We start from the raw sequence: 19,449 nt of genomic DNA, 5'->3' as shown, positions 1-19,449 counted from the left end.
CGAACTGCGCTACGAACTCGGCAACCCGAGTTCAGGGACGACTATTGGAGCTGGTCCTGGGCCTCATTTAGGTAGACTCAGCCTCAAATGAGCACCTTGTGCGATGTGAAAACCCTCGCCACTGGCGAAAACAAAGGCAGCCGAGCGTGGTGTTGGCCACCCACCGCCTCGTGTGCGGTGCCGGCATTTCGTAGGTGCTCGCAAACAGCACTTGGCAAAACAGTGTGTTACAGGCTATCCGGGGGGGGGGGGAATCTTCGTCTTTTGCCGAGGTGTGTCACCGTGCACGTATGTATGTTGAACTTCTTTCGCGTCGATTCTCGCTCACGGCCAACACCAGCGACGACCACCACCGCTGATATGTGTGCCTCTGCGCGTCGCTGCCCGTGCCGTCGTGTCGCGCTAGCGCAGCCGGTGCTGGGCGTTGTGCTGAGCGCCGTGCAGCAGGAGCAGCTGAAGGCGCAGACGGAGCGCCTGAACACCCTGTTCCGCCGCCAGCTGTCTCTGCCTCTCATGGGTGAGTCCAAGTGGTAACAACGGAGCCCTTGTTCACAACCTCTCCGTCCGCCCGTCTGTCCTCCGCTGTCACCGTCCGTCTCTCTGGTCGACTGCCTCTTAACTGTGGGTCACAATAACTCTCCCTAAGATGATCTACGAATACATCGAAAAAGAATAATGAATGTTTAAAGAAAAAAAATTCAACCTTAACTGGCTGGCTCTGTGCTGTGAAGAAGGGCCGTTACCCATAACGTCGCGTGTTATAAACCTTTTTTTTAAAGGTCACGCAGTGCTTATTGACGAATGTGTTGAGGAGCTTCGTTGTTTGTGCTTTTTTGCACTACCACCAACGCAGCGTCAGCAGCAGCATCACCAAGTAACCGTGACCCTGATCCACCACTGGAGGCTTGCTGTGCGTGCGTATATTGTGAGACGCCGATTCGTGCTGAGTGTGTGTTGTATGTTCGAGAACCATTAGTTCATGTTACTCATTTTCTGTACATGCATCAGACTGTAGATGTATGCTGTGAGTAAGTGTGTGTAGTGGTTAGCGCGCTGCAGTACAAACCTGGCGACCCGAGTTGGATTCCCGCTCACCAACACCAGTGACGATTATCTGAACCAGTCCCCTTGGTCGACTCCGCCTCAAAGGAGTACTTAGGTAGGGTGTGTAAACATCGCCACTAGGGAGACAGAGGCGGCAGGGTGTGGTGCTGGCCACCCACCCCCTCCTGTGCCGTGCCAGCCTTCATACAGTGAGGGAAAAAAGTATTGGATCCCCTGCTGATCAGTCTATAATTTTAATGGTAGGTTTATTTGAACAGTAAGAGACAGAATAACAACAACAAAAATCCAGAAAAACGCATGTCAAAAATGTTATAAATTGATTTGCATTTTAATGAGGGAAATAGGTATTTGACCAACTCTCAATCAAAGATTTCTGGCTCCCAGGTGTCTTATACAGGTAACGAGCTGAGATTAGGAGCACACTCTTAAAGGGAGTGCTCCTAATCTCAGCTTGTTACCTGTATAAAAGACACCTGTCCACAGAAGCAAACAATCAGATTCCAAACTCTCCACCATGGCCAAGACCAAAGAGCTCTCCAAGGATGTCAGGGACAAGACTGTAGACCTACACAAGGCTGGAATGGGCTACAAGACCATTGCCAAGTAGCTTGGTGAGAAGGTGACAACAGTTGGTGCGATTATTCGCAAATGGAAGAAACACAAAAGAACTGTCAATCTCCCTTGGCCTGGGGCTCCATGCAAGATCTCACCTCGTGGAGTTGCAATGATCATGAGAACGGTGAGGAATCAGCCCAGAACTACACGGGAGGATCTTGTCAATGATCTCATGACAGCTGGGACCATAGTCACCAAGAAAACAATTGGTAACACACTATGCCGTGAAGGACTGAAATCCTTCAGCGCCTGCAAGGTCCCCCTGCTCAAGAAAGTACATATACATGCCCGTCTGAAGTTTTGCCAATGAACATCTGAATGATTCAAGGGACAAGTGGGTGAAAGTGTTGTGGTCAGATGAGACCAAAATGGAGCTCTTTGGCATCAACTCAACTCGCCGTGTTTGGAGGAGGAGGAATGATGCCTATGACCCCAAGAACACCATCCCCAACGTCAAACATGGAGGTGGAAACATGCTTTGGGGGTGTTTTTCTACTAAGGGGACAGGACAACTTCACCGCATCAAAGGGACGATGGACGGGTCATGTACCGTCAAATCTTGGGTGAGAACCTCCTTCCCTCAGCCAGGGCAAATGAAAATGGGTCGTGGATGGATATTCCAGCATGACAATGACCCAAAACACACGGCCAAGGCAACAAAGGAGTGGCTCAAGAAGAAGCTCATTAAGGTCCTGGAGTGGCCTAGCCAGTCTCCAGACCTTAATCCCATAGAAAAGCTGTGGAGGGAGCTGAAGGTTCGATTTGCCAAACGTCAGCCTCGAAACCTTAATGACTTGGAGAATATCTGCAAAGAGGAGTGGGACAAAATCCCTCCTGAGATGTGTGCAAACCTGGTGGCTAACTACAAGAAACGTCTGGCCTAGGTGATTGCCAACAAGGGTTTTGCCACCAAGTACTAAGTCATGTTTTGCAGAGGGGTCAAATACTTATTTCCCTCATTAAAATGCAAATCAATTTATAACATTTTTGACAAAGCGTTTTCCTGGATTTTTTTGTTGTTATTCTGTCTCTCACTTCAAATAAACCTACCATTAAAGTTATAGACTGATCATTTCTTTGTCAGTGGGCAAACGTACAAAATCAGCAGGGGATCAAATACTTGTTTCCCTCACTGTAGGTGCTACTCGCTAACAGCACCTGCCCCAACAGTCTGTCAAGGATATACGGGGTGAATCTTCGTCTTTGAGTCACAGAGAAGCATGTCGTGCAGTACACTTGTCTTTGTTGTTGTAGTACGCAAGTCACGTGAGTTCACGCTGCGAGTTGGGGTTGTTTGCGCGCGTCTGTCCAGACATGGAGGCGTGCTTCACGGAGTACGAGGAGTGGCTGGAGAGCCCCGTGGAGGCCTCTGTGAGGCAGGCGTATGGCAAGGCACTGAAGCAGCTGGAGAAGTACAAGTCCTTCGAGAACGCCCTGGTAACCGCCACCCCCTCCCCCACCACGTGTCGCCAAAACACGCGCGGCACGACGACTCCAGTAAACGCATTGCTGGTGTGCTTCGTCGCTTCGCCATGGATCTCCAACACCCAGGGACTTTATTCAAGCGACTTTTAATGGAAACTCGTTTCATTGCACGTGCAAACACACACGCTCCCGATTGGCTAGTCGGGGTCGTCCAAAGGTCGTCGTAGGCCGAGGTCGTTCCTTAGCTTGCCTAGGTCCTCTGCTGGGCTCCCTGGGGCCCAGGTCGTGATTGTGTTGGCTCGATAATAAAAGGATGGTTTGGTGAACGATGACCGGTAAACCAATGACTGGTTTTCATAATCTATTTGCCACTTTGAAAAGTCGGGAGCAGTGGAATTTTAGTAAGGAACGCATCGATTGGCACGCGCCAAAACGTATAAACCGCACACCGGCAGGTCGAAGTCTCTCCTCTTCCGCACCGAGCGGATGTTGTTGGGACAGGAGGTGGGCGTACCCACACTTTGTACACGTGCGGCAAAACCGGTAACCGTGCGAAAACAATTATTTTAACGACCCTGGTAATAAGTAAGCAAATGATTTGGTGACGATGCCGCCGCCGCTGCTGCGTTTGCAGTGGTCGCTGAAGGCCGAATGACAAAACAACTCCGCACATTCTTCAATAACACCGTGCGGCCTTAAAAGCCAAAATCCATATAAAACGTAACGTCTCTGACCCTTCTCCATCGCATTGCAAATGTGCTATGAAGAAGCGTCATTGCCGGGAAACATCACCTGTTGCATACCTCTCCTTTTGACAAATGTGTTGAGTCTCTGATAATAATAATTTCTATGGAACTGTTTTTTTTTGTGTTTAATGTCTTCTCCTTACCCCGCGCATCTGCTGAGCATAGTTGGCTTGTACGGTGCTAAAGAAGCTCCACATGCGGTATAAATATAAATGGGTTTTCCTTATGGAGACGATGTTATGATGCCACTGGACAAATATTGACACGCGCCTTCGTAATTGGTGGCTAAACGAAACTACGCATTCAACAAGTGACGCAGTAAATACGGTACGTACGTACAGTGACCGCGTTACCACGCGGCAGCAACCGAGCCGCTTGGCTTTGCCTCCCAGCTAGTGGCAGAGCCCCCGAAGATGGCGGAGTACCAGGCCTACATCGAGTGCGAGCTGAAGGAGGGCGACCCGGCGCGTGTGCAGCTCGTGTTCGAGCGAGCGCTCGCCGACAACTGCCTGGTGCCCGACCTCTGGGCGCAGTACACCAAGTACCTCGTGAGTGCGCCACAGAAGAAATGCACCGCCGCTTCTCCTGCCGCGCCGGATGTGAGATCGCCTAGCGGTGGCCTGAGATCGGGTGGGGACGCGGGGAGCGGGGGGTGGGGGGTTGGTATCGCTGCTGGCTGCGCGACTCGTCAGTCCGCGGTGTCGAGGCACGCAGCGCAGTGACATGTTGGGCCGCATGCAGACGATTCAAGACGTGAAGCCCTCTGAGTAGGCCCAGGGAGTGCGCAGCATGCAGCCCCACGGGGCTGTTGAAGTTGCGCAGCCCACGGGGCTGCAGCCTGGTTGCTGATCATTGGAATATTAGGCTGTGGATGATCGAGAGGAGTTAAATGCCTGACGGAGTCGGGTTTGCTCGGTGCTCGAGGCTTATTGCCGGGGACCCAAACGATTGTTCCGATTGCTTGGCTTCGTTGCTATTTCGATTCTGTAATTTTTATGGCCCAGCTCACCGCAGCTCATGTGACTCACCCTTGGCCTCTTGAAGTCTCACCCGATTAAACAAAGTGTAGCAAGAATCTTGATGCATTGACTTTTGGGGGGCACCATTTGTAATGCGGCATCTGTTTCAGGGCTCACGGAGTCAAACTAAATTTCCGTGTGATAAGCCACTTCGTTGAGCTATCATTTGTGGCCAGGTCGCTTCTGAAAAAGAGCTACATAGTTCAGTGGGGCCTTACCTGGTAAAAAATAAAATGTTTAATAGTTCTTTACTAAAAAAAAATAATCACAGCAACGTTAATCAAACTAAGAGAGAGATCAGAGCACAGCCTGATTGTTGAGGAAACAATGGTGGGGGGCCCCCCTCCTCCCTCCCTTCCCCCCCCCCCCCGGTCACCGTCCGTGCGAGCCCGAGCGGTTGCCGTGTGTCGCGCGCAGGACATGCAGCTCAAGATCAAGGAGGTGGTGCTGCCTGCTCACCGCCGCGCCACCAGGAACTGCCCCTGGGCCACGAGCCTGTGGAAGTCCTTCCTGCTGGCTCTGGAGCGGCATCACGCGGAGCACGACACAGTGCGCGGTCCGTCTCCCCTAGCGACGTCTCCTCCCCCCTAGTGATGGGCATCTCCTCTCTCCTAGCCATGTCTGCTCTCCCCTAGTGATGTGGTATCTCCTCCTAATGGTGTCTCCCTACCCCTAGCGACATCTCCTCCCCCCTAGTGATGCAGCATCTCCTTCTAGTGGTATCTCCTCTCTCCTAGCGACGTCTCCTCTCCCACAGCGATGTGGTATCTCCTCCTAATGGTGTCTCCCTACCCCTGGCGACGTCTCCTCTCCCCTAGCGACATCTCCTCCCCCCCGTAGCGACGTCTCCCTTCAGGACCATTCCCCAAAGCATATACGCATGCTGTATATTTGTCTATCGTAGGGCGGTGTTAGTGACGAATGTCCTCGCGAGCCTCTGCCCGTGCGGTTCCGTTAACGACGGCTTCTCTCGGCAGAGGTGTTCGACAAGGCGCTCGAATCGGGCTTCATGCAGGCCACCGACTACACGGAGCTCTGGCAGACCTACATTGACTACCTGCGACGCCGCGTAGACTTCACGCAAGGTGGGGGCGATACGCCTGTAAGGTGGTAGGTCGCTTGTGGCTGTCGACCTGTACTATCCCGGGATACGGGTTACAGGCGTTCACCGCCGTGCCGATTGGTTGCAAGTGTCGATTATTTTGACCCGACGCGTCAATCGATTATCACCATCGCTCGCACAGAACGCACAGAACGAGCCGGTTTGTCTGTGCTCGTGGTCGCTGTGTGCAGGTTCCAGCCAGGAGCTGGAGGAGCTGCGGATGACCTTCCATCGCGCAGTGGAGAGCATCCGGCAGGAGGTGGCCCAGCGTGAGTAACGTCTCACCGTTGAAGATGATGATGAAGATGTGGATTTGCTTACGATATGGCTTCCTCCTAATATACTCTCGGAGCACGTGACATCGCATCTCAGCACATTTGAAAGGACGCCCCCCCAGCGGCAGCTGTCCCCCGCGCGCGCAAGTTGACTCGGGACTTAGCCTGCAAAGAGGCGTTCATCAAGGCAGTAGGGAGGCCATGGTAGCTGCTATGTATGTTATCCCAGTTGAGTACATTCGCGGGTGATTATTGAATTTGACAAAAGTGCGCGGTGACTGCCGGCACACAATGGTCTACTCTTGAGAGCGACGTCAAGGGGCATCTCTAACGTCGACGACGACGACGACGATGGTTTGTACCGATGGTGTGTGAGTGAGTGGGACGTTGAATCGGTGGCGGCGGTGTTGGGGACACTGTGGCCAACGCGCCCCGCGCGCCCCCCCCCCTTTCCCCGCCTGTGCTGCGTGTTCCAGGCTGTGCGGAGGGAGGGGATTCCTCGAGCGCCATCCTGCAGCACTGGGCCAGGATAGAGGTGAGAGGTTTTTTTTTTTGCTCTGCTCGTGTAACGCTCGCTCTAACGCGCCGCGCGGAGATGTCTTGACTCGAGTGACGAAAGCTGACGGGCGGAAGCTGTCGGTGCCACAATACGTTTGCATATTCACAACTGTTTGGTTTTCGTTTGCTTGTCTTTCAAGTGTTTGTTTATTGAGTAAACCTCAGATCGATGTGGCCCATTCGCAATTGGGTAGGTAGGTCCCCAGTTGGGTAGGAAACCAAGTAGAGTAGAACCCCCAGTTGGGTAAATCACCAGAAGGGTAGGCCCCGAGTAGGGTAGGTTTCCAGTTGCGCTACACCACTCGGGACGACGACGATGACACACGTACGCACGTACGCACACACGCACACACGCACACACGCGCACACACTCACACGCACATAGTGCTCTTCTCCCGCTCTGCCGGCAGCGGCCGAGACGTTCAGCCCTCCCCGCGGAGGTAAAGCCGCGCGGCGTGGTGGCACGACGCCGTCTGTGCGTGTCCGCGGCGAGCAGGCGAACCACTGCCACAACGTGCAGAAGGCGCGCGAGCTCTGGGACCAGGTGATGTCGCAGGGGAACGCAAAGTACGGCAACATGTGGCTCGAGTATTACCACCTGGAGAGGTGAGGCCTCCCCACGAGCACCACACCACGGGTACAGCGCGAGATTTTTCCCGCGCGGTGCCTTTATCCCAGCCTCAGCTGTCGTATGCACGTGTTTGTGTGTACGTGTGTGTGTGTACGTGTGTGTGTGTGTGGGGAGCGATAGTGTAGCGGTTAGCGCGCTGCGCTATGAACCTGGCGACCCGGGTTCGATTCCCGCTCACGGCCAACACCAGTGACGATTATCTCAACCAGTCCCAGGCCTCCCCTAGGTCGACTCAGCCTCAAATGAGTACCTGGTGCAGTGTGTAAACATTGCCACTAGGGAGACAAAGGCGGTCGGGCGTGATGCTGGCCACCCACCCCCTTGTGTACCGGTACTGGCCTTCATAGGTGCTCGCCAACAGCACTTGCCCCTACAGCCTGTTAAGGCTATACGGGGGATCTTTGTCTTTTGTGTGTGTGTACGAGGGGAGCGGTGGTGCAGCGGCTAGCGCACCGCGCTACGAACCTGGCGACCTGAGTTCGATTCCTGCTCATGGCCCACACCGGGCCTCTCCTAGGTTGACTCAGCCTCAAATTAGTTCCTGGTGCGGTGTGTAATCATCGCCACTGGGGAGACAAAGGCGGCCGTGTGTGGTGCTGGCTACCCACCCACCCCCTCGTGCGCCGTGTCGGCCTTAATAGGTGCTCGCTTGCAGCACTTGCCCCGACAGTCTGTTCAGGCTATACGGGGGATCTTTGTCTTTTTTACGTCTTTCGCGCACCGTACCTAGCCAACTCTGCTAGTCGGAAATTGTAAAATAGAAAGCGTAGAACGCGAGTAGTTTATTTCACGGTATTTTTTCTTTTGTGCTCGCGACCCTGGGGGTTCTGCGCAGGGCATTTGGCGACGTGCAGCACGCACGCAGGGCGCTGCACCGTGCTGTGCAGTGCACCAGCGACTACCCGGAGCACATCTGTGAGGCGTTGCTCACCTTCGAGAGGGAGGAGGGTGCGTTGAGCTCACTCGCCACACACACAGCCCGAAAATTGAAATAATGTTATCCTCTTAATTAGCCCAGGTAAGCCCCCCACTGTGCCACAAGACTATTTTCCAGGACACTCCCGCATTCAAATGTTTGGCCTTGTTTGGCACGGCAGTGCGACCTTTCGTGTTGGACAATGGCCCACAGAAGTGGATATCAAAGAACTCCTTCCGAGATCTCTTCTCAAGTGACCTCTGTTACTCTCAACGGGGATCAGCAGTGCCCTGCCACTGATAGTTCAATTGATGTGTTCATTTTCAGGAGCTGAAATTAAATGCGGAAGGAAACTGAAGTGCAAAACCAAATTTAACGCGATGGCTTTTTCACGTGCGTACATACGTACGCGTGTTGAACTTCTTCTGCACCGTACGTAGCCAGCCATGCTAGTCGGATGTGCGTCATTGGCGACCTAGATGAGACCATCGGCTCACTGCATCCCCGAGAGCCTGGTTGTAGTCACAGGCGGCTGGAAGCCGGACTGGAACCCCACGATGCCCGGCGGTGCCGGCTCGGCGGCCAGCACGGTCTTGGTAACGCTGCGGTTGCCGTCGTGACGGTACGCAGGCACGCTGGAGGACTGGGACGCCGCCTGCCAGAAGATCGAGACCAAGCTGAAGCGCGTGAGCGAGCAGAGGGCCAAGGTGAGGGACGGCCCCCAATCCCTGTGGCGCCGCTGTAGATTCTGCGTTCGGAGTACAGCGTCCAGGTCGTACGTCTGCGTAGGTTTTTCGCGGTTGTGCTGTGCGCGTTCCCGACGACTTTTGCCGGTGACTATTGTACGATTCACCCACCCCGAGATTCTGTAATTGATCACATTCAGAGTCATGGACCTTCAGGAGATGATGGTGTCCACAGTGTGTGTGTGTGCCCGTGTATGGTTATGGGGAGCGCTAGTGTCGCGGTTTGCATGCTGCGCTCTGAACCCGGTGACCCGAGTTTGATTCCTGCTCACGGCCAACACCGGTGACGATTATCTGAATCACTCCTGGGCCTGTCGCCTAGGTCGAGTCGGCCACCCCCTCGTGTGCCGTTCCAGCCTTCACAGGTGCTACTCGCGAAAAGCACTTGCCCAAACAGTCCCGTTACAGGCTATATGGAGGGGGTCTTTGTCTTGTGTACATGTGTGTGTGTGTGTGTGCGCGCACGTGGCTTTACACGTGGCTGCGTGTGCACACGCGTATGCAGATGAGTGTGCGACTGTGCGACTGTGCGACTGTGCTTGTTCTCCGCGCAGGCTGCGGAGAAGGAGGCGCAGAGGCAGAAGCAGGAGGAGGAACACTCTAAAGCCAAGCTTGAGAGCAAGGGAGGCAAGAAGTCCCAGAAGAAGGAGCACGTCTCCTCGGGCAAGCGCAAGGCCGAGCCCGAGTGGGGCCACGAAGCCGGTGAGTACCCTTCTCCTCTTCCAAGTTGATTTTAGATTTTAAGCAGCCGAGAACTCACGGGGACCGTGGTTAAGTCTCATTTGCAATAATGACCTGGGGTTGTGCAGTCAAACGCCTCTGAACGACCACCCTTGTTAATGACTAACCACTTGACGTAGTGCCTCCAATATGTAGTGTATTGTAGTGTATAGTAGTGTAGTGTATAGTGTAGTGTAGCGTATAGTAGTGTAGCGTATAGTAGTGTAGCGTATAGTAGTGTAGCGTATAGTGTAGTGTAGCGTATAGTGTAGTGTGAGTAGTGTAGTGTATAGTATGCAGATGAGTGTAGTGTATAGTAGTGTAGCGTATAGTAGTGTAGCGTATAGTAGTGTAGCGTATAGTAGTGTAGCGTATAGTGTAGTGTATAGTAGTGTAGCGTATAGTAGTGTAGCGTATAGTAGTGTAGCGTATAGTGTAGTGTATAGTAGTGTAGCGTATAGTAGTGTAGCGTATAGTAGTGTCGTGTATAGTAGTGTAGCGTATAGTAGTGTAGTGTTTAGTAGTGTAGCGCATAGTGTAGTGTATAGTAGTGTAGCGCATAGTGTAGTGTATAGTAGTGTAGTGTATAGTAGTGTAGCGTATAGTAGTGTCGTGTATAGTAGTGTAGCGTATAGTAGTGTAGCGCATAGTGTAGTGTATAGTAGTGTAGTGTTTAGTAGTGTAGCGCATAGTGTAGTGTATAGTAGTGTCATGTATAGTAGTGTAGCGTATAGTAGTGTAGCGTATAGTAGTGTTTAGTAGTGTAGCGCATAGTGTAGTGTATAGTAGTGTAGTGTATAGTAGTGTCATGTATAGTAGTGTAGCCTATAGTAGTGTAGCGTATAGTAGTGTTTAGTAGTGTAGCGCATAGTGTAGTGTATAGTAGTGTCGTGTTTAGTAGTGTAGTGTATAGTGTAGTGTATAGTAGTGTCGTGTTTAGTAGTGTAGTGTATAGTGTAGTGTATAGTAGTGTCGTGTATAGTAGTGTAGTGTATAGTAGTGTAGCGTGTAGTGTAGTGTATAGTAGTGTCGTGTATAGTAGTGTAGTGTTTAGTAGTGTACTGCCTCCATAGAGCCCAATGTGTTGGTTTACCGACCATTCCCCTGTTAATGACAGGCTGTTGTCAGTACAGTAAATATTAATTAATGCATTAACCATGTTTATTTTAATGTGTTTATAATGTTGTCAGTATCTTTATGCATTAATATCCATATTTTTTATATTATAAAGTACTTTTTTGGGTGAAAAAGGGGTGATTTTCGATGCTATCGGATTTGTCAAAAATTCCCAGCTCGTAATCATTTTGCCCGCGACGAATATTGCTCTCCTGTGGCGGGGCGGTTGGGGAAGTTCTTGAAAAGGTCGCTGGAAGGGCATCCTGGCGGGATAACCGCGTCGGCGCCAGCGGCTCGCAACGGCGGCCGCTCGCGCGACATCCGCGGGAGCGCCGAGCGGCCTCTTAGTCCCGCGACAGGCCCGCCGGTCGGCGCCGCGGGCCCGGATTAAAACGTGCGCGGGAGGAAGAGGCGACGGACGAGCGTCGACCGAATGGCTGCTTTAATCCCGGCGACCCGCAGCCCAGGCGAGCAAGCGCATCCGCGAGGAGGCGGGCGGCGGCGTCCCGTGGGAGGAGGACGACGAGGACGAAGAGTCCAAGGGCCGCGACGCGGGCGCCATGGTGCACGCCAGCTTGGGCCTCTTCGGGTGCGCCCCCCCGTCGGCCGCCGGCAGGGCGTCCGGCCCGGGGTCCTCCGCGAGGCCCGGCCCGTCGCGCGCCGCTCCCGGCTTCTCCAAGGGCAACGCGGAGAAGAAGGGCAAGGCGGCCGAGCAAGCTCCCACCACCACCAAGTTCACCCCAGGTACGATGGCCTTGCCCCCCGCCCCCCCCCCCCCGCCTCGTTCATTCGTCACACGTAGTCGGCGAAGGGGCCTTGCGCCAAAACATGCAACCCCTTGCCGCAGCGTTCGCCCGTAAGCTGCTCTTGGCCTGCTGTGCACCGGCGTCTCGAGGGATTTGTTTGATCCGCGGATCATGCCGGGTGGCGCCCACGGTGGAGGGGGCGCCATTCCTTTGAGGGTCGCGGTCTCTCACTTGGAACGTCGACAGCCGACTCAAGTGGCCCCTCGCCCCCCTCCCGTTTAGCCGTGACAGCGGTGGCGGCGTCCGCTGTGGACAATCGCCCGCTTGGTAGTGAGTCGGCCCTTATAAAATTAATAACTTTCAGTTTATTGTTTATCGACTGCTGGATGAAGGCCTCCTCACGCCCTGCCATTCATAACGGTTGTTGACCATACCAGTACATGCAAGCGTGGACATGGGAACATGTGAGTACAGTACTGAGCAGCTGTAGCAAAAGCAGCTACTGCTGCTTCTTCTGTTTCTGCTGCACTTGCTGCTATCAGCTGCTGCTGTTGCTTACGATTCTGACTGCTTGCCACTCGCTGCATTTGAAGTCTCCGTCGTGCACGTCTAAGCGGTCTGTGGACCCATTCTCCGACGCAGCTGCGCTCTCAGGAAATAACGAACTCCTGCAGGACGTTTCTCACCGCCGCGCGTCATTGCCAACAGCTGTCATTCGTGCGTCGGGTGCGAAGAATGCCGATGTTTTCCCGCTGCAGTAACGTAGCACATTGCAGGGCAAGCGAGAGGTGGCCGATGGCTTTTTGGGGAGGCTTTTATGCGGAGGGAGGGAGGTTTGATTATGGCTGATGGTGATGATGGGTAATGTGGCGGGGATGTTGGTGGGAGACTTCCCGGGGTTTGTTCCTGTAACCGGTTGCCCTGCGTCGTGAGAGCATTACAACTCGACCCACCACGGGAGAGGGATTGCAAGAATTATTTGTGTTGCGCGTCATGTATGAGGATTGTGCGTGCGATGTGTTTGTTGAAAGAGCTGGCACTGCCTACGCATTTGCGCGGGATAGAACTCAAGTGAAATGCAAGCTGTGTGGGACTTATTGCGATTCGTTTTCTCGGTGATACTCGATGGCCTTCTTTCAATATCGACAACTATCAGCAACATCTATCATGTCATATCAACTACATCGATACCAAACAACGATTTGACATGACAAAATGACCAATATCCATAATATCACATATCAACAACAATATTATTATCGTTCATATCAACTTCAACAGGAATAATATAACAATATCACTCAACAATGTCACGTCCATATAAATAATACAGGGTCACGATTCGATTTATGCACGGATTCTTTGTTTTACAGTCACGTTTGTATTTTTTTGTTACATCTTACAAGTATAGTGTTGTTACCTTTATTAGCTTAATGGTTAACATTACCATATAATTTGCATGAACGATAACAGTTTTCCACGACTCCGGGGCCCATGTCGTGAGCATCGAACTCCATGCTGCATTCATTCCTACTGATGGGACTCACTGCTCACGGCTCAATATCTCATCAATCATCTCCGCAGTATTCCTGCACCCACCGCCAGTCCACAGCGGTCCTTCAGCATGACACGCCGCTTCCCCGCCCGCCATACTAATGTGGAATTTCCCACCGCCGCCGCCGCGCCCTACGCAGGCGCGGAGTCGTGCACCGTGTTCGTGAGCAACGTGGCTTACTCGCTGGCGGACCCCGACGCTCGCCTGCGTGAGGCGCTGGCGCCGTGCGGAACCATCGTGGAGGTGCGCCCCGTCTACTCGCGCTCCCACCACTTCCGCGGCTACTGCTACGTGCAGTTCGACACGGAGGAGGGGGCGCGCGGGGCGCTCGCCATGGACCGCACGTCGATCGACGGGCGGCCCATGTTCATCAGCCCCTGCGTGGACAAGACCAAGCAGCAGGAGCAGCAGCCCAACAAGGCGAGGGAGTCGACCGCGGTGGTCGTGCTGACGATGATGTTGTGTCCTGTGGCTCGTTAAGCGAGCGAGAGCCGTTGGTCGGAATCGCGACCTCGCGATGCTGCGTGACCTTGTGTTTTTCTTTTTACGTTCAAACACCAAATAGGTATCTGTTTTGGTGTTTGAAGATCTTAGCACTTGCTGTTTCATTGCCAGAAAGTTTAAACCCTATTCTTATATTTCATACTTTGATGCTTCAGTTGCACTTTGCACCCATATGGTTCAGTGTCATTCTTTAGTCCATCTCATTCTTTGTCTTCCTTCGCTTCTTTGTTTCTACTTGTTGGAGTATTCGATTGCTAAGTAGGTTGTTATGGTGTCTTTCTCGTATTCACTCCATGGATAGCTCTCCGTTGTGTTTTCGAGTTGTACCGCGGTTTGTACGCCGCGACGGCCGCCGTTTCCCTCCACGTGCCGGGCGCTCCTTCGGAAAAACCGAACTCCCAAGGGGGGCACGCCCGGGGGGGGGGGGGGGTGGGTGGTGGGCAGGGTGAAAGGTCGGACGTCGTGCCGAATAAAACGCGGCGCGACCCCAAAACCCTTGGGTAGAGTCACGCGGCCTGACCGCGAAAAAAACAACGGGAGGCGGCGGCCGCACGTCCGTGCCTCGTCACACGGTCCCAACAAAATTATCGCCCGCAGGCGTTCAAGTACAGCACAGACCTGGAGAAGCACAAGCTGTTCGTGTCGGGCCTCCCATTCTCCTGCACCAAAGAGGAGCTCCAGGAGATGTTCGGGAAGCACGGAAGCATCCGCGAGACGAGGATGGTCACGACGCGCGCCGGGAAGTTCAAGGTGACGCCCGGCGGGTGGGGGTTGGTGGGACCATTCGCCACTAAGTGGCGGTGACGTCACCACGGCACTTGTGCCAGGCTGTGTGCACGTTAAGGGCCACGTGAGGTGTCGAACGCCCGCTGGCAGGTCACGGGACAGACCCAGGTGCCATGGGTTGACTGGCTGAGATGACTGGCCGAGGCACCACCAGTGCCCTCTACTGTGCCCCCTACTGTGCCAACTTGCTGTGATTTAGTCACTCGGTGCTCCGTTCGTTGTTACACAACCCCAGTATGGGTACACAACCCCAGTATGGGTACACAACCCCAATGTCCAAAAGGTGTGGGGAGGCCTTGATCAACAAGTGGACTGAAAGAGGCTTGTGAATTATATCTTTTTACCTTTTCCAAATAAGGGTGAAATCGATCAATGCATTCGTTATGTCTGTAACATGGGTGGGGTATGGCAGTCACGACGTACCGTCCTATCGATTATAATTTCAACCTTCGTGTTGAGTGATGATTCCATGTTGGTTCTTTCCTTAAGGAACATTGGGCGGAGTGATGATTGGGTTGCGTAAAACTTGCGGACAAAACCCAGAGCAAAAATAACTATTGGCAAAAACGCAATTTGCCCTGAAGAATACAGAATACCTCGGTGCCGCCGAGGGAAAAACACACGGTGGTGTGCGTGACGGAATCCACCCGTGCGCGTAGTTTATCTTTGCCCGTTTAGAGGCTGTAGCGGCTGTAGTGGCGTTTTCCTGCAGCAGCAGCAGCAGCAGTACACGAGGCCAAGCGGGGGGAGGTGGGGGGGTGTGGAGGTTGCCGGGCCTTGCATCGTCCGCGTCCGTTGTGCAGGGCCTGGCGTACATCGAGTACGAGACCGTGAGCCAAGCGGCGCAGGCCGTGCTCAACCTCAATGGCACCACCGTGAGGGACAGCGTCGTCAGCGTGGCCATCAGCAACCCGCCGGCGCGGCGCCGCGCCGACCAGCAGCAGCAGCAGCAGCAGCAGCCGGCGGTGCCAGCACGCAGCGTGTACGGAGCGTACGTCACCACCCCGCCCCACACGCCCCACCGCTGCCCAACCCCTCCTCCACCCCCCCCCCCTCCCCCGGGCGAATGACCGGCCCGATGGTGACTTTAGCCAACGACCGACGTGGCTGAGCGGCGGGGCGCGTTTGCCTCTCTTGCCGCTCGTTGCAGAGGTCGGCGGTTCGAGCCCCCGTAGCCACCCCGGTTAATCCTGCGGGCGTATATATTAACCACGCGCAGCGAAAACTCTCACGAATGGAATTGACCAAACATGCCCCCCCCCCCCGCGCACGATCCTCCTGAGAGCGAGCGAGGCTTTCCACCTGGGCATTGTTACTCCTCCCGCGCATCCCACAGGCAGAGTCTTCCCGGGGAGAAACTCCGCTCGCTTTCTTCTTCCCCTGCTCCAGCCCCGAGCCGCCCGGCACGGCCGCGCTCCGCGCCGCCCCGGGCTCCCGGGCATCCCCGGCGCTCCGCTAACGAGCGGGCGCGCGTCTCTCTCTCTCTGCCCCCGCAGGAGGGGCAAGGGCCGCACGCAGCTGGCGCTCGTCCCCCGCGCTCTGCAGCGGCGGGGCGCGGGGGGCAGCAAGTCCCAGAACGGCACGGCGGCGGCGGCGGGGGAGGGGCCGCCGGCAGCGGGCGCGCTGGACGGGGCCGGCGACGCGGCGCCAGCGGCGGCCGGCGGCGACGCCACGCCCGCCGCCGGGCCCATGATGAGCAACGCCGACTTTGCGCGGATGTTGCTGAGGAAGTGAGAGGAGGAGGAGGAGGAGGAGCCGCCCCTCGGCTTTTGCCGCCGGCGCTTCCCCCCACACCCCCCCCCCCACCACCACCACCACCGGCGTGGCAGCCGTTGGCAGATTTTTGTTTCCGTTGCCCTTCCCGATCCAAAAACGGCGAATCCGTTTCGTCGGCGGTTAATGTTTATCGGTGAAATCATTCCCTTTCGACCGTCCTCGGAAGAGTTGGTATTGCGCGCGTACACACGAGGGGCGGCCGAAGAGTCCAAGGCTCGCGTTTACCTTCGGGGGGGGGGGGGGGGCGGGTGGGGGGGGAGTTGCCACGCGCACTCCTCCGTCGCCCCTTGTCATACGGAAGCGATGTGGCAGAACGGTGGAAGCGATTTCGAGGTGAAGGCGGCGTTAGCACGGCGTTGGCCCCGGCGACCCGATGACCTATTTGTATTTGCTTATAATCGGGCCAAGTGGTGTTATCGCCAACGTGCCGTTGGCAATGAGCTGTACTTTTAAGTGGTCGGCCTACGGTCCATCTGGCCACCACCACCATCGGGTTGTGAAGCCTCCACTGGCTCGCCAACGCTGCCAATGGAGATGATGAGGCACTTACCCGGTTCTCGTTCGAGTTTGGGAAAAATTAGAAAATTATTTTAAATAGTTATTTTAAATTTTGATTTAAAGCTTTCGTGACTGCAGTAATTCATATTCTTAGTTTTTTCGGTAAAGTCACGTTGAAGAGAAACAACAAAATAACAAAATATATATAAAACAATAAAAAATTCTCACGACGTGTCGACCATAACTCAAACGGTCATTATCACACCTGATGATGACCGTTTGAGTTATTGTTTTATATATATTTTGTTATTTTGTTGTTTCTCTTCAACGTGACTTTACCGAAAAAACTAAGAATATATAGTTATTTTAAATTAACGGTGATAAAAAAAATGAGTTTTTTTTTTACAGTCGACCCAGTCACCAATGACGGCACCAAAACAAAACACCCCACGAGAACACATTTTCACCCGCACATGATCCGGCCAAATTCCAACTCTGAGCGCGTGAGAGCTTTGCCCTCCTCGACCGTGCCGCTCCCAGAAATCGCTTGGAACAGATCTCAGAGCGGCAACTCTGCGATATCCCGCTTGCGTGCGCGCCGTTCTCCGACGCGAAGGGTCCCCGACCGCTTTTGCGAAATTAAGAGCGGGCGGATACGTTTTCTCGCGGGTGAGTGCAGTTGAGGTTTCATATTCTGGAGAAAAGAAAAAAAAAATATTTTCTCGGGTGCTTACTTGACGACACTTTGGCGCAACGCTCCTTCACCTTGAAAAATCGCCACCGCCACACGCTTACCCCCCCCCCCCACTCCGCGCGCCATTCGCTTTTCTACGACAACAGAGACCTCCTCTTCCCCACCCACCCCCCCCCTTTTGTATGCGTTGTGTGTTCCTTGAGACGGGGTGAATTTTTTGTTCCGTTGTTTTAATTGTGATTACGAACCCCGAGCCGTTGCCGTTGGGAGGTGTTCTTTGTGATGTTCACGTTCGTCTTCATTTTTAAGTTTGATCCATTGTGGGGAAGGGGGCGGTGGGGGGAAGAGTTTATGATTGGGTTTTTTTCACACGTAGTCGCCCCGTGTGGTTTCGCCTTCCGCAAGTTGGGGCGCCCTTTGTAGCACTAGCTGATAGTGCTTCAATCGCCCCCCCCCCCTAACCCGATCACCCACACACACCCCCATTTCTCATTTGGTTTCTAGAGAAACGAAGAAAACCGTAATCGATGTGATTCCTTCGAGACATTTAAGGTTTCTAAATATCTGCGGATGTAATTGTCGAGTCTTCATGTACGAGTCATTTAGTGTTGAGCAATAGTCATTTTGAATACTGGTTTGTGACGTTTTTATTTAATATTTGATATGCCGTTTAATAGCTAGTGTGCCCACAGCCATTGCGTGGGTAGCTTGTGGTTTCTGATGTGGTTTGTTCGGGACATTACGTCTGCATATCCAGGCACGTAACGACGATGCACCTGTTAAAATCGATACTCGCGCTCACGGTACGAGCATCATTTCGCACCTACGATTGGCACGGGCGGCTACGTGCGGTGCGAAACAAGTTGAACATGGCCATGCATCATTGGGTCGTTTGCAATAGCCATCAACTATTTGCAATGCATGAAAATTACATGCAGATGATGTTAATCTGAAGAGCTTTGCATTTTCGTGAAATTCATTTCTGGGGCTCAGGCCCAGATAGCTCCGGCCGAAATTAAGTCCTGCAATTTTGACCAGGTTTCCAAAACGTGCCGATCTCGTCAGAGAGAAGCTAAACAAGGGTTTGAAGCCTCGATACTGTTCGGGTGGGCGACCATCACGCACAAACGACGGGCGCAGTCTGTGTTGCGGGCAGCAGAGAACAGTGCAGCAAGTCCACTGTTCTGTACTCTCCGCACCTTCACCAACCCGCGGTGCGTAGTGAGGCCCTCGTCCGGGCAGTGCATTGTCAAACATGGGATTTATATTATCACCTCGACAGGTTACCCTTATATTTCGGCGACAGCTTACAAACGACACTGGGAAGAAAAAATACCCCATCGTGTAATGTATAAATGATACGGTAAAAATACTAAATTCTTTAAGATACTCGCAGTCGCAAATTGTGGCAAACCCCCTGACCTCGTGGTGCGCCAGGTGTGTCCGTTACATGCCTGATATTTACATCTCTCTGTATCCAGTAAAACTCCATAAAACTGGTCTTATATTGAACAAAAAGAGTAAATAAAACGTACCATTTGTATTATGGTTTCATTCACATTTGGAAGGGAAAAAGAGAGGGGCAACGTTCCATCCTGTTGGTTGTAACCCGTTGCAATCCCTGGCGAGTGGCAAGGGGCGACCCATTTGGAGCCATTGACCTCGCGACTACAGGCAAGCGGTCACGGGCTTGCGGCAGTCTGTGTTTTCGCTGAACAGTTGCCGTCCCCGCAGCTCTCGTTACCCAGTGTTCTTGAATAACACATTCCTGCGGAGGGAGCTGGTAGGAACGTTGGGTTGCTCGGTCAATGGCCAGGGTCACATGGCGGCGTGAGTAGGTTAAACGTTGAGTTTTATAACGGCACCACGGGGTGACCAGCCCCACCCCTCCCACCCAGCCCCACCCCCCACCCAGCCCCACCCCCCACCCAGCCCCACCCTCCCCACCCAGCCCCT

General features: G+C 53.7%; 1 protein-coding gene across 1 annotated transcript in view; it reads left to right on the top strand.

Moving 5' to 3' along the window:
* SART3 (spliceosome associated factor 3, U4/U6 recycling protein) overlaps positions 1-19,036 on the top strand; it is a 34,414-nt gene extending 15,378 nt beyond the window's left edge. The window contains exons 5-20 of the mRNA XM_076072668.1: positions 412-517; positions 2,993-3,117; positions 4,244-4,399; positions 5,288-5,426; positions 5,848-5,955; positions 6,164-6,241; positions 6,724-6,782; positions 7,302-7,411; positions 8,272-8,384; positions 8,983-9,059; positions 9,653-9,800; positions 11,397-11,678; positions 13,375-13,655; positions 14,337-14,489; positions 15,329-15,516; positions 16,022-19,036. Of these exons, the coding sequence (XP_075928783.1) occupies positions 412-517; positions 2,993-3,117; positions 4,244-4,399; positions 5,288-5,426; positions 5,848-5,955; positions 6,164-6,241; positions 6,724-6,782; positions 7,302-7,411; positions 8,272-8,384; positions 8,983-9,059; positions 9,653-9,800; positions 11,397-11,678; positions 13,375-13,655; positions 14,337-14,489; positions 15,329-15,516; positions 16,022-16,259 (2,361 nt within the window). The 3' untranslated portion in view covers positions 16,260-19,036. The remainder of the gene's footprint in view (positions 1-411; positions 518-2,992; positions 3,118-4,243; positions 4,400-5,287; positions 5,427-5,847; positions 5,956-6,163; positions 6,242-6,723; positions 6,783-7,301; positions 7,412-8,271; positions 8,385-8,982; positions 9,060-9,652; positions 9,801-11,396; positions 11,679-13,374; positions 13,656-14,336; positions 14,490-15,328; positions 15,517-16,021) is intronic.
* The last annotated feature ends 413 nt before the right edge of the window (positions 19,037-19,449 follow it).

This window comes from Petromyzon marinus, chromosome 38, assembly GCF_048934315.1.
Source record: "Petromyzon marinus isolate PM22_M1 ecotype Great Lakes invasive population chromosome 38, UKy_Petmar_22M1.pri1.0, whole genome shotgun sequence".
Lineage (NCBI taxonomy): Eukaryota > Metazoa > Chordata > Hyperoartia > Petromyzontiformes > Petromyzontidae > Petromyzon > Petromyzon marinus.
The sequence above is the reverse complement of the archived record's forward strand: the minus strand, read 5'-3'. Positions and strand labels throughout refer to the sequence as shown.